At 51.8% G+C, this 14,943-nt stretch overlaps 1 protein-coding gene across 1 annotated transcript in view; it reads right to left on the reverse strand.

Annotated features, from left to right (window-relative positions):
• GRIK3 (glutamate ionotropic receptor kainate type subunit 3) overlaps positions 1–14,943 on the reverse strand; it is a 113,596-nt gene that overhangs the window by 21,425 nt on the left and 77,228 nt on the right. Inside the window, exons 8-10 of the mRNA XM_057381027.1 lie at positions 13,084–13,191; positions 9,233–9,346; positions 5,157–5,360 (exon numbers count right to left, since the gene is read on the reverse strand). Coding sequence (XP_057237010.1) covers positions 5,157–5,360; positions 9,233–9,346; positions 13,084–13,191 — 426 coding nt within the window. The remainder of the gene's footprint in view (positions 1–5,156; positions 5,361–9,232; positions 9,347–13,083; positions 13,192–14,943) is intronic.

The following is a 14,943-nucleotide window of genomic DNA, read 5'->3' on the forward strand; positions in this document are numbered from 1 at the left end:
CAGTGACCATCAGTGACCATCAGTGACCATTCACAGACCATCAGCCCCAAAGCTCCCCCCTGCCGTGCTCGGGGCACTGCTCTGGGCAAAGAGAGATGAGGAGCAGGACCTGATCAGCATCGGAGGAGAAGAAATCCAGATCCACCAGGAACCCAAATGCTGAGAACTGCCCAACGTTGGACCAATGGCCTATTCCAGGCCCAGTGGCTTCCAGATGAAATCCCAGCTCATGACACTCAAGATAAAACCTCCACCAGTGTGGAAGCATTAATGGGGAGCTGGCAACGTGGTGCAATCTGTATTTCTGCCAGAAATTTTCTGTCAATAAATGTCCACTTATTGTGAAAGTGTGAAATCAACTGTCAGGAATCGTCCCTGAGGATGGATATTACAACTCCTCCACAGCTACCATTGGCAGGGATTTCCATTAGAAACCCTAGTATTTTCCACGTCTGTTTTATTCCCACCTGAAGTTTCAGGCTGAATGGCAATTTGATGTGCACTGTCGCAGCAGAAGACAAGTTTTATTTGTGAACAAGTTTGTGCAAAATGTCCAGAACAACTCATTCTGCTGTTTTTATGGGATTCTGCCCACAAACAATAGGGAAGATTTGCAGGCGTTGCTTTGCCAGACAACTGGAATTTATAAATCAGAACGGATGGGCCGCGGCGTGCAGTGGAGCTTTGCTTGTATCAGTAATAATTTCTATGAATAAACATCAATAGCAGCTCACTGCTGCTGAAAGGAAGAGATTTGGCAGTTGTCAGGTTCCCTGTTTGCCATGAATAAAGGACTCAGGACTTTCCCTGTGTCACCTGGGTGCCCCAGACCTCCCTGAATACCCGAGTTCAGMTCTCACAGCCCTTCTGATCAAGGCTCCTCTGCGGGATGGCCAGAGAGGTGACAATAAGCAGCAGACTGTGACGAGGAGAGAGGTTTCTTCTCCAGGGAGTGGACTGAACTCCTCAAAACAGGGATTTTTTTTGTGCTGAGGATGAGTAGCAGATGAAAGGCAGCGGGGCAGGGCTGCTGCACTCAGCTGCATGAGGCTGTTGTCTCTGAATTTGCTACTGGGGACCCGTTGGACACGGTCGTGCTGTGGCTGCTCTGATTGCTGTTGCTTTCCCTGTTTATGCTCAAGGCCAGACTAGAAACACAGGGATTTTACAAAGGATCATAGCCCGAGGCATCCCTGCCTGTGGCCAGGCATGTYTGGATCAGAGAGAGGAGAGGGGGAGGATGCGTGAGCCGTGCCTGAGCTCTCGCTGTGTAAACACCTGTCCTGGTGCGTGATTTACCTGGGGAGGCCACGTGTGTCCCTTTGGTGACAGCACCTTCTCCATCCCCCAAACCCTGCTGTCATCACCCCCTGGGACACCCTTGTTAGGRAAATTAATCYACAAGCACTAGAGKTTTATGTCTAAAAATGAGACAGAGGAGTCCTGYAACTTTATTCATGAATAAAGGGAGAGGTCATTGGCATTTCYCATGGGGTCTCTCAAATTSATAGAGGACRCAGCCTCTTTTTATCTTAATTTYTCGRCTGCASTTCCCTCTCTCTTTCCMCATTGRCTGAGKTACTTGAGAGGTACAGAYTCCCYGAAACACCCAATGAAACCCCCCTTCTATCATACATTGCCCCCTTTCAATATYCATCTCTGTRTCTCTGCTCTTGTAGTYYAYTAAMAYAGTCTGRGATAAGTCAATCAAATGAATTCCTATGGAAATCCTTCCCATTGTTTCYTTCTRTSTCCCAGYATCAGCCTTATCTTACCCCCAGAGTCAGAGTTTGTTTGTAAAGACACTCCCTTCTCATTCCTTTCACCCTCACCCAGCTCCTGAGGTGCATCTCCAGCCCAGTGAAGATGGACAGGTGCCCCTTGCTTTGCCCATCTCCTCTGCTCCAAATTTCAGCCTCAGCTCAAGCTGAATTGGTCGATTCCTGCCACACAGAATCTGTCACTTCCACAGCTCCCAGGCCCTCTGAGCAGCAATAATCATCATTTTAGCCTCTCACTGCACCCCAGGAGCACCCCCTGCTCTGCACAGGGTATTTGGGGAGCCCACACAGCTCAGCCCACCTGTGTCACAGCAGTCTGGGGGGCTCTGTCTCCTGAGCTAAGCACATCTCCAGCAATGCTCTGAATTTTGCGCTGAATTTATCCTGAGCTAAGCACTCCAGCAATGCTCTGACTTTCTGCACTGAATTTATCCTGGCCTGGGCATTTAGACCTCACTGAATCCTKCCTGCTTTATGCTCCCATCCAAACGATCCCAAGCTGTTTATGAAAAGGAGACACCGAGCAGAGAGGAAAGCCAGCTCAGGCACCAAACTCTGGGTGTGGGCAGCCCTGTTTCCACCACTTCAACTCGATTTGAATGCTGTCCCTAACACTTTTCCTCCAGGGCGTGAAATARGCTTGAGCTTTCCTGTTGCAGAGCGTCCATGGGCTGTGCCTGTGCCCAGACCATGTGAAGATGCTGCTGAGGAAGGGCCCATCTGGTTCTAATTCCACTTTTTATTCCACTTTTTAAGGCTTTACATAAACACTGCTATAAAAAGCAATGACATGCAGATAAAGGAGCTAATGGCTTCACATGGGGGCTGGGCAGTGTCACCAGTCCCTGCAGGCACGTGTCCAGCCATGCAGGACAGGGCTGCACAGCAGCATTAGAGCACAACTCACAGGAAAAAGGGTTTTGGCCCTTTCCTGCTGCCCTGTGTTGATTTGCTTTTTAAATAGTTATCCAAGACATACTACAATGCAAGTTTGACCATGATTTTGGTGTGATTGTGAAATAACGAGGTTGCTCCCCAAACCTCCTTCTTGTCTGTCTCAATTAGCTGACCASAGCTTTGGGAATGGCTGAAGCCTCGTGGGAGCCCTGGGGTGCCTTGCAGGACACTKGAAGTGACATGGTTTGGGCTAAATGACCATTTAATTCCCTTTGCAGGGGTTTTGTCCTCATGAGCCCCAGCACCTGYTCCCAGTGTTGGAAAATACACCAGTTTAAAATTTTKTTATGTAAYTTYAGTCAAAGATCTTGTTCACCTTTGCCATGGGGAAAGGGTGTTGAAGTTTCTTTCCAGGACATTGTTGTTATGAACTTAAAATCTCAATAGACTGAGAGAAGCACAAAAAATAATAACCATCAACAAGCATCGAAGGTCATTAACGAAACATCAGCCCCAAACCTCCCCCCTGGAGTAGCTGGAGGCACCTGGTCTGGAAAATGAGAGATGAGRAGCAGGACCTGATCAGCATCAGAAGCGAAAAAATCCAGATCCAGTAAGAATCTAGAAAATGAGAGCTACTCAACATTGAACCAATGAACATTGAACCCATGGAGTTCTCTGGCTTGGACTGGATAAAGTTTGGGGAAATCTTGTAAAATCCATGTATCATGGAATGATTTTCTCTGCACAGCCGGGCTGTGTGTGGATGAAATGATTTCTGTGGCACATCCTGGCCAGAACATCCTGGCCAGAAAATAAAGCAATGCCTTCACTCTCTGACATCAAAAATGTTATTGGAGTGTTTTTGTTTTTCCTGCAGTTTGGTGACACCGGCAGCGGGCACTGGGTGGAGGAGCCATGTCCCGGGGGGCTCTGCTGAGGGGCTCTGCCACCACTCCACGTCGGTTCCCATCTGTGTCACACGCGTCACTCGGAGCGGCAAAGCACCAGCACCTTCCACTGGGACACTGCCACTTGTCTAACTCGGCGAGGCTGTTGTGTAAGAGSCTGTAAAATCTGTGTTTTGAGCCGCGTGGAGTTTTCCAGAAGGAAAAGCACCGAGGCAGGTTTGCAGAGSCTGTGGTTGTGTTCCCCCACGAGGCAGTGCCCTGTTCCCCAGAGCTGTCCTTGGCTGCCCTTGTCACCCTCCTGCTCCCTGGGCCGTGCCAGGCGAGGGCTGCAAAATTCCTCCCTATAAGGAACACAATCATTATCATCTGCATTTTACAGATGGAGGAAGCAGTGCACAGAAGCAACTTGTCCAATGTCATTTAGGGCAGAGAAGGCAGATCTGGAAGGCCAGCCCAGCTCCTGAGCTGCTCAGCAGCCCCAGCCTGTGCTGGGCTCTCCACGCACTGCAGTGACTCACCCAGCAAACACATTCCTCTCTCATGGATGGTAAAAGCATCACAGCTTTACAGACAGGGGGTTATTTTCGTGTCTTTGCTGTGGATTCAGAATGTAGCCAGGGCCTGGAGAGGTGCTCTAAGGGCTGCCCCACTCGAGTAGGATATTCAGGAGGAGAACGCTGTGTTACAGCTCTCGCCCTGCCCCTCCTGTCACCCATGCTGCTCAGAGCACGGATCCTTCCTGTCCTCAGCTTTTCTCACAGAGACCTTCTCTGGGAACCAGATATTCATAAAAACACCAGCTTCCCTCACCTCCATAACTGGGCCCCTGGGATCACAGGAGGTGCTGGAGGCAAGATACCTAATTAGGAAACGGAGCAACCTCTGGGTGCAAGGGGCGGCTTCAGAGCTGGTGACATGGGAGCGAAGCTGCTGTAACACATTCCCTGGTGCTTTGTGGGCTTTTGAAAGTGGCCATGGAAGGGAAGCACAGCTGGTATGCGGCAGAGGGAGCTCCTTGTCCCAGGAGATTTTAGGAAATGTGGTTTTTTTAAGAGAAAATAAAGAATTAAACTGCTCAGTACACACCTACTACCGCAGCCTGGGCAGCTCCTCTGGACTGGGAAATGTTGAGGATATGCTTGGGATCCCCTAGACACCTTGGTGCTGTGCCCTGGGCCATGTTTGTCCTCAGGGGTGAGAGCAGCTCACTCTGCCACCCCAGGACAGCCAGCATGCCCTGGGGTCCAGAGAAAGCTCCTTTTCTGTCTATGTGCCCAGCCTGTGTCCTGCTGTGGCCAGCACCTGGTGAGGAAAGGCTGTGCCTGGAGCCCAGAGCCCATTTCTGTGCTGAGAGAATGGCTACTCTCAGGGCATCCCAAACGAATATTTGGAAGATCCAAACTCCAGGATGTTGGTGTGACAAGGAGCCAGGCAAGATCAGGAGCTCGCTGTGGGTATTCCGAGCTGGCGAGAAATGGGACCTGTCCCACCCTGGAGACCCAACCCCAGGAACAGCCTGGGGACATCCAGCCACACCCAACCCTTGCCACCACCAAGGCTCACTCACGTGGTCAATGAGCTCCTTGATCATGCCATTCCACTGCCCCTTCTCATCCTGGGCCCCGTATTTGCCGTCCTCCACCAGCCGGATCTCGTAGGAGAAGCCCAGGATGATGGCCAGCTCTTTCAGGAGGTCAATGCAGTAGCCCTCGAAGCGGTCATTCCCAAAAAGGGCCGTGTCGGACTTGCGGAACATGACAAAGGGCTCCTCCTGCAAGGAAAAGCAAAAAAATCCCCGCTCAGGGTCAGCTGGAGGCAGAGCCACCTCCGCGGGTCAGCCCGAGCCGCCAGGCACCGGCTCTCCAGGCAGGGCTGGCACCGTGACATGTTGGGAATAAATTAACTTTGCACAGCACATCAGCTAATTAGCAACCTTGTTTACCCCACAAAATTTAATTTTGTCTCTTCTGAGCAGCCAACTGTTTTCCATTTGGTAGGATTTCAGGGTGAAAAATAACCATTTCATGCTCCGAAAATGAAGTGATAGAAACAGGGAAAAAGGGAGAGGATGAACTCAGCCCCGAGCCCTGCACCCGGTACCGGCCGCTCACCACAGCAAGCTGGTGGGTGAAAATTYGGTGAAATTYGGGKTGAGRGAGCTGTGCATGGCTSGGGCCACCCCAAAATTTCCCCGTTCAGCTCACACTCCYCTGTGCTGGCACCACATGATGGACACCGGGCTCTGCTGCTGCCCAGGGAAACTTTGAGCCGTCTGCTGCACTTTTGTCTGCCTGGCAGGGCTGGGGGTGTTTGAAACACAGCAGAGCTGAGCACCAGCACAGGGGAGAGGGAGCTGATGATGTGACCTGTGGATTCTTCCCCTGGAGCAGGGGATGGCAGCTGAGGTCACACAGCCATGTCCAGAGTCCTCTGGTGCCTCTCAGGCTTGGGCAGCCACCGAGGACGAGGAGCACTGGGGAGCCCGAGGGGAAAACGTGTGGAGGACAGATGGRAATGGGAAAAGCTGGTGGGCAGCAGGCAAGAGCTGGGAGGAAAGGGGAGGGTGAGGGACCTACAGCGAGTCCCTGGCTCAAATTGGGGGTGTCCACATTGCTCCTGTCCTTGCCTTGGGGTGGTCAGCGAGGGAAGGAGAGGGAGGGCTATGCTTTGTGCCGGCAAATGCCCCCTGAGATTTTGTTCAGGCATGGAGGGCCTTGAAGAGGTGGGAGGGGACATCTGGAGCCCTCGTTAGAGCACTGTCACACTGTCACCCCACGTTGGTGGGGCATGGGTGTCCTGCCAGGGGTGCACTGAGGAGAGGGCTCGGGGCACAGGGTGGGGGCTGTGCCAGCCTGGAGGTGGGTGGCACTTGTCCCTACCCTCCTGCCATCCCCAGCTCTGCCCCAGGACCCTGGGCTGCCCCAGAAGGGCAGCAGGGTCAGGAGGGGACGTGGCAGTGCACGAAGCTCCGTTTGCAGAGCTCCGGAGCCCGGCTGATCGCATCACGCCCGCCGAGTTTAACTTGGCACACGCAGCTCGGCTCAATCCCGCGCTCCCCCGCCGCCTCCGCGGCTTTCTGCTCTGGAATTAGTGCTTTGTTTGTGAATCAGCTGAATCCATGGATCTCGGTATAAATACGCCGGCTCCAGAACAGCCATAAAGCACTATTAATTTTGGGAAGCGCTGTAGGGATTACATACATATTTAACAGCCGAGGCACTGAACATTAGGACGCCACTCGCTTCAGTAATGTATCTCYGGGTCTCAAACATTTCCTAGGGGGTAATTCTGAACTCTGTGAACCACTTATTCACGGACTATTTCACAATTTATTACTGAAAATGGCCAGACATCCAATTCACAAGCTCTCTCAGTTTGCTAATCGATTTCTCAGTGAAGGTGCCCTCAATTTCATAACTTCACAGTTCCCATATTGCTTGGGGAGAGYGGCGCTGGCTGCCGGGGTAATATTTCTCTTCCAACAAGTCACTGCAAAACGAGCAAAAGGGGAAAAAATAACCTTTCATGCTTTTCCTTTTTAAAGCTCCTCCTATGGCTCTTCTCTCGTCATTTACAGCAGTGCAGAACTACAAAGGGGTGTARCAAATGCAAATAACATCTAGGGCTGCGTTTTACGTTTTAGATTCTGGCAATTACTGCAGCTCTCGGGTCTCAGCACATTCCCTCCTCTCATGAGCATGGGGATTCAGGACAGCCGTAATTCCGAACTGGAAACCCTCTGGCACGTGTGCAGGCCCATGGAGTGGCACAATTAATGGAAACTGATACCACCCTGTGCCTTATGTAATTTGTGTGTGCTCGCAGAGATGGAAATGCTGCTCGAAAAGAGCCTTTTCTGTCCAAGGCAGATGGCCRCAGTCCCCTCCTGACTCCATCGTTTCGCATCACGCCGTGCCCTTTGAGGTATGGTGGGTACCACAGCCCAGACCCAGGCAATGCCACAGCCATGGAAATGTTTCATTGGAACAAATGGCATGTGGTGGATGGGAAGTTCATTAGGAGGAGAGGATTTGCAAGGAAAGCTGCAGCAGCATCTGTCTGTGGCTTATGTTCTGCTAACACTCAGCTGAGCCCTCGCTGAGGAGTACAAGGGCTTTGGTTCCAGCCCAGACCAAGCATTCCCTTTCTCTGTTCCCCCCTGGGCACTCTGGGTTCTGTTCCTTTTGATACAAATCCCCTCTGTATTGAGTCAGATCCTTTTGGGAAGGGAAAGACATCCCAAGGGATCACACTGCTCCACACTGGGGAAAGCATCCTCAACTGGCTCTGTTCCATCTGTGCCTTTACATTCCCTGAAAACATGGAACACAAAAGGGCTGGAAAATTTCCCCAGGCCCAGTTTTGGGCAGGTTGGCCAAGGGCTGATGTGTTTTTTTGCTTCCCAGTGCCCTGCCACGGGCCAATGCAGTGTAACAGCCCTGAAGGAACCAATGCCACAGCCATAGTTTGTTAATTAGTGAAAACTCCTTGTGATTCCTCCCTTGCCCCCTGCTCAGGTCCAAGATTGAAGGAGACAACAAAATGTAGAATTTGGGAGTAGAACTGGGTAACGGCATCAGCCCTCCCCGCTTCAGCAGGACATGCTCAGGAGGGGACAGACAGACAAAGTCACAGCTGAGCCAGGGGCTCTGGCTCCTCTTGGTGTTCTCTTTTGTACCAAAACACTCCTACCTGAGGTGGGCAGTGCTGGCTGGCCAAGTGCCCACTGCTGTGGCCCTGCCTGAGTGGGCACTGGGTGCATGGTGACACRGGGCTGTCCTGGGGCTCAGCAAAYCCCCTGTGGCCTCTGGCAGGGACTGGCAAAGGACAGACCCTSTGGGATGCAGGGATGGGSAGRGGMTGGWCCCTCTGGGATGYAGGGATGGGCAGGGGCTGSACCCTCTGGGATGCAGGGATGGGTAGAGGATGGACWCTCTGGGATGCAGTGGTCARCAGAGGATGGTCCCTCTGGGATGCAGTGGTCAGCAGGGGCTGGACCCTCTGGGATGCAGTGGTCAGCAGGGGCTGGACCCTCTGGGATGCAGTGGTCAGCAGAGGATGGTCCCTCTGGGATGCAGTGGTCAGCAGGGGCTGGACCCTCTGGGATGCAGTGGTCAGCAGAGGATGGTCCCTCTGGGATGCAGTGGTCAGCAGGGGCTGGACCCTCTGGGATGCAGTGGTCAGCAGAGGATGGTCCCTCTGGGATGCAGTGGTCAGCAGGGGCTGGACCCTCTGGGATGCAGTGGTCAGCAGAGGATGGTCCCTCTGGGATGCAGGGATCAAGAAGGGTCAGGGACCTGTCCGGGCTGTGGAAGGAGGAGCTCAGCCAGGATGAGCAGCAGCTCCTGGGCAGGGGAAGCACCAAGGGGACAGGGGACAGTGGAGGAGCTCGGCCAGGACCGGCACCCACAGTTCCCACTGGCCTGTGCCAGCCTTGTTGGCCACCACCGCGGGCTGGCAGCCTGCTCAGGGGGTGGCACTGGGGACACTGTGGGTCACCTCAGCACAGGGACATGGACATGGGCACCCTGTGAGCCCAGCCCATGTGCAGGAGCTCTTTCTGGGGTGCTGTGAGCTTTCAGAGATACAGGATATCCCTGGGACTCGAGGGGGAAGGACAGGGACAGGCTGGCAGTGTCCTACCAGCACCGTGGTGACAATCAGAGATCTGTTGCTCAGCGAGTCGGTGACGTTGGGCCCCCGCCCTCTGGAGATTTCTGTGATGTTCAAACCATCCGAAGGGCTCCACGCTCCAACCTGAAACGAAGCAAAACAAGGTGTGAGCCCCCACCTCAAATTCCTCCATCCCTGCCTCACACTCCAGCATCCTGCTGGTCTGGAAAAGGGAGCTTCCTTCTTTTGTCTGCAGTAAACAGCAGCAAAAATGGAATTACCGAATTACCATGTAATCTGCATTAACCCTTTAGCTGCAGACACGTGTTCCACAGTCCACAGTGCTGCTGCAGTGGATGGACACCATGAAGGCTGGAATTTAGGGGCTGAATGAACAAACAATTTTGCAAAGGCACTGCATGGAACAACAATCAAACCACACTAAAGAGTCAAATCTGGGCAAAGATAAAGTACAATGAAAATAACCACAAATCTGAGTCCATTTTCTTTCTTTTCTATTTTCCCACCAAGGATTAAAAACTACTTGACCAGCTCTGCAGATCCCTGGTGGGGACCATTCCTGCTCTCTGTGCCGTGACAAATCAGCTGGAGGTTTCTAACACATCTCTTGGCAGAGATTTCCCCTTCAGGAAATCCCTGGAATGGGGAGATCTCAGTCCTGGCTGCAAACCTGGAGGAAGGGGATAGCAGCATGGAACAGGCACATCAGCTCCATTTCAGGTGCTCTGTTTTCTCAAGCTGTCAAATTTAACAAATTATTAGACTTTAAAGRAGTCTATTGATCCAGAAATGGCAAAACATGTCTCTATTTAAGGAAGTCATCTGKGCGAGGCTAAGCCTGTTAACCTGATCTCCACGGTGCAGGGGAGGATTTGGGGCAAACTTTGAAGGCAGGAGTGGCTAAAGGACTGTGACAGTGAGATAAAATGTCAGGAGAGCTGGAGGAATGTGGGAGTGCTGCCAGCAAATGGAGCAGGGTGGCCACGGAGCCAGCCTGACAGCGAGGAAAAACAAACCCCACCTGGAAATGGGAACAGAACGATCCATCTGTAGGGTCAAACTGCAAGGTGGGACTTGGAGAGAAGCCAAAGGCAGCCAGCTCAATCCACCGGGGAGCCAGCAGCTTCCCATCTTTTATTTATTGCTGTTTTTAAGATTCTTCAGCCTCTTCAGCAGTCCAAGGGGAGAACTTGGTTTTACTGCATCCCCAAAAAGAGACTTTGTAATGAGCAATGCTGCCTGGCAAAAAAAATTGTCATAAATTCTAGAAGAGTTTCCACGAACTTTGTGAAAGGCTTTAAATATTTCAGGTAAAACCGAAGCAATCCGCTGTCTCTGCCTTGGATCACACAACAGCTGCAATGTCAAAAATTATYATTATTGTGCATGGGAAAAAAGCAAATCCAAGGGGCCCCAGTTTGCTGCACTGCAGCCCCAGTCACTTCTGCCTTGCTACATTTTCTTTAAGAAAATTAAATGCATGGGCACTTAAAGCTGAATTAATCAGTTTAAAATATTAGARAAGGAATAAAAAGGGGAAAAGTGCGTTAAGAGAACTGTGTGAGTCAGATAGTCAAACTATATGTAATTAGGATTTGGTAATACTCCTGTAATCCCTGGAACATCCAGGAGGTATGAGGATCAAGGGTTCAATCCTAAAGCTCAACAAACATAAGCTGTGATACATAATGCACAATCCGGCTGGGATTTGTTTGTAGTTTGGCGTTTTGTTGGTTCAGATTAACTATTGACAGAATTCTGGCTTCGACAGAGATTTGACATCGATACTTTAAAACCCCTCCGGACCTGACACGAAGCTTTCAGAAAAATAATAGAGGGAGCTGAGAAATCTCAGAATTGTTGGGGACAAAAGTTGACGGGGTGTGCAGGGGACACGGCTGGATGTGACAGAGAAATGCAACAACTGCAGCTACAGAGAAATGCAATAACTGCATCTACAGAGAAATGCAATAACTGCAGCTACAGAGAAATGCAATGACTGCAGCTACAGAGAAATGCAACAACTGCAGCTACAGAGAAATGCAGTAACTGCAGCTACAGAGAAATGCAATGACTGCAGCTACAGAGAAATGCAGTAACTGCAGCTACAGAGAAATGCAATGACTGCAGCTACAGAGAAAGGCAATAACTGCAGCTACAGAGAAATGCAACAACTGCAGCTACAGAGAAATGCAATAACTGCAGCTACAGAGAAATGCAATAACTGCAGCGGGTGCCAGTGCTGCTCAGCACACCTGAGGGGTGCTGCTTTGGCAGGTGACGCTGCTCCAACATTTGATTTCACGTGGTATCAAAGGCTGGCACGCTTCCTGTTACCTGACCAACGCAGCTCTCCAGCTGGGCTTCAAAAAGATGCATTATTATTTTCGGGTCAGACTCTGTACAAACAAAATATTTTGCCAAAAAAACAAGGCTGCAAAGGTCAGCTSCTGCTCAGTTCTTGCGAGGCAGCAGCATCCTCCCCAGCTCAGTCCTGCCTCTTTCCTCCATCGCAGCGAGACTGAAGGTCACTGGGTTGATTTGAAACGTTTTCTTTATTCTGTATTTGACACCAAAACCTCCTCAAGCAGGAGAGGGCCGCGGTGACCTTGAGCTGTGTTACCTGAGGCACTGAGCTGCTGCTGTGGTGGGGAATGTGGCAGCTGCTCCTTTCAAAGCCCAGCAAAAACAAACGCTGAGGAAGGAAGGAGATGGAGCACAGGATCCATCCCATCCACACAGAGGATTGATCCACGGCTGCCTCCAGCCCCGGGGCTGCTCCCTGTGCGAGTGATTAATTCCCTGGGTAATTGAAATCCCTCCCTGCTGCCAGCCGGGTGTCCTGCAGGTTCAGAAGCTGTCACCCCGCCCAGGGGGACAGAGCCAGCACCGTGCCCGGCTGCCACAGGCACCTGGTACCTGTCGGAAAGCAGACTCTGCTCCAGAAAGGCCTTGCTGCCCTGCCAAATTCCTGCAGTACAGGTGACAGACACCTGTGGCAGAACGGGGACACAGAGCCGTTCAAAGAGTAGTGAGAATCATAGAATTCCTTGGAAATCACATTTCCACTCRCTGCTCTCTTTGCCATCAACCACTCTCACCTTGAAACCTGCGTTCTAAGGGCTTTCAGGCTGTGCATGTTGCCTTTTTGTTTTAAGTTTGGTCTTTTTTTTTTAATGTAATTGAAGAGAAGGAAATTAAGTCCCCAGGCACACCTGGGATCAGATTTGCACATCAGCATGGTTTTACTGTGCCTGGAGGAGATCTGCAGTAATTTGGAGATCTGCATTAATTTGGAGGACCCAAGGCTGCAGYCTTCATGCCCTCGACCCTTGTGACACCCCCAGCCAGCCAGAGAAGGCCACACTTTGCTTTTTTCCTTAGAAAATAAACAAAATAGACACTGCACTGTGAAATCCAGGTTATAATAAACTGGGGCYRCTCCCGTGCCTTGGGCAATTTYATAGTGGGAGATSACAGCAGATGATKATCTCCAGAGCTCTGCTYTCCCCGGGGAAGGACTGAGGKTTTGTGAGCCAGGGCAGCAAGAGAGAGTGGGACAAGCATCATTCCAGTCTGCTGTGGGCAGGGAGGGGTTAATGGATGCTCAGAAAGTTTCTTTTGCCTCCACTATCCCAGGAAAGTGCCACAAGCACTTCTGCAATCTGTAATCCCACGCACTGGCTTCAGGGCAAGTGAGTCATGGCTGAGCATGGAAAAGGATCTGAGAAATCCCACAAAGTGAATATCCTTTTATATAAACCCCAGAAACCTGGAATCAATACAGCACCAACCATTTCTCTGTTGCTGAGCACCAGCGTTATCCTCAGCCACATGCAGATAAGACAAACCCTGCCTACCTTTTCAAGGCCGTCTTCTTTGAGGCTGATGATATCCAAATCAAAATCTGTCCGTAAACCACTGGTTTTATTAAAGACGATTCGTCCTGTTAATCCTTCCCATTGGGCCTGTGGAAGGGAGAAAAAGTAGCAGGGCTGTTACTTAGTATCATAAATAATCTTTTGCCCTCCACTGTATGTTCTTTTAATTAGTCCTTATGCTGGTTCTTTCTCCCTAAAGAGCCTGATTAATTAATAATCCCTCCGTCACAGCTCAGACTGCAGACGGAGCTGGAGATTTCCTCAACTCTCTTGCAGTCCTTGCTACAATTTCTGTTCGCACCTTTTGTGTTCGCCAGCTGTTGCAGGACGTGATGACTCAGTAGAAAACGACTCGCATTTGTCAGGGCATCCTTGTGCGCYGCGTTTATCCTTGTAGCGCTGATAAACTGCGGGGAGCCGGCTCTGGGACAGCTCYGGCCACAAATAATCCCTTTGTGCAYCAACCTGAGGGTGCTTCCGAGCCTTGGGRAAGCCAAAATGTCGGGAATGCTTCCCTCTGACCTTCCAGATGGAAAGTGGAGCAGAATAGTTCCGTGMAAGCGAGATCTGGGGTTTGGGAACAGGAGCAGGAGCCTGGGGGTGCATGCTGCTGGTGCCATGCTTCAGTTTGTGGCAGAATAAAAATGGGGCAGCGGGCCCTCTGGGGCTGGGGATGTTCCCACATTCACAGAGATTTTCAGTGCTTGGCTGGCCGAGGTCTGACTGGGGAGCTCGTCCTGCTCTGAGCCAGAGCTTGGGGTGAAGATGCCTAAATTCAATCCCACCAAAATTACTCTGTGATTGTTTCTTTCCTGCCGTGCACTTTGCAGCACCCCCAGAAGGAATCTGATTTAGGAGGGGATAGAGCCCCAGTGCTGGGTGCTCAGAGCTGGGGACACCCAGGTATTGGGGACAGCCAGGTGTTGGGGACAGCCAGGTGTTGGATGTCTGGGGACAGTGCTAGCTGTTCTGGGTGCTCTGTGTCACCAGAGGTGGGGGACAGCCAGGTGTTGGGGACAGCCAGGTGTTGGGTACAGCCAAGTGTTGGATGCCAGGGGACAGTGCTGGCTGTGCTGGGTGCTCTGTGTCACCAGAGCTGGGGACAGCCAGGGGTACARCCAGGTGTTGGGGACAGCCAGGTGTTTGTGACAGCCAGATGTTGGATGCCTGGGGACAGTTTTGGCTGTGCTGGGTGCTCTGTGTCAGCCAGGGCATAGCCAGGGGGACAGCCAGGTTTTGGGGACAGTCAGGTGATGGATGTCTGGGGACAGTGTTGGCTGTTCTGGGTGCTCTGTGTCACCAGAGCTGGGGACACCCAGGTGTTGGATGCCTGGGGACTGTGCTGGCTGTGCTGGGTGCTCTGTGTCACTAGAGCTGTGCTGGGTGCTCTGTGTCACCAGAGCTAGGGGACAGCCAGGTGTTGGGGACAGCCAGGGGGACAGCCAGGTGTTGGGGACAGCCAGGTGTTGGATGCCTGGGGACAGTTCTGGCCGTGCTGGGTGCTCCCATCGGAATGCCAGGCTGCAGTTTCAGTTTTCTGCCCCTCAATCACACCCCAGCAGTGCAGAGCCGAGCCTCAGACTCTCTCCCTTGAGCAGCTCCGTGAGCTCTCCTCGCTGGGAAATGTGTTTCCATTATGGGTGGGGGAGCTTGAAATATCCCGGTGTGATCAAGGTGGCGCAATGTGTTCTCAGGGGGAATAACTGGCTTTTCTCCCGGTAAATTCGCTCCTTTGGCTCTCCCTCATTAATTCCTGAGCAGCAGTGACAGCCTGCTCCCAGATTCACCATCCTGGAGTCCCGGGGAGGATGGTGTTTGCTCATTTGGGCATGCAGGTGG

Source organism: Malurus melanocephalus, unplaced genomic scaffold (assembly GCF_030028575.1).
Source record: "Malurus melanocephalus ecotype Western Australia unplaced genomic scaffold, MMel_1.1 scaffold_488, whole genome shotgun sequence".
NCBI lineage: Eukaryota > Metazoa > Chordata > Aves > Passeriformes > Maluridae > Malurus > Malurus melanocephalus.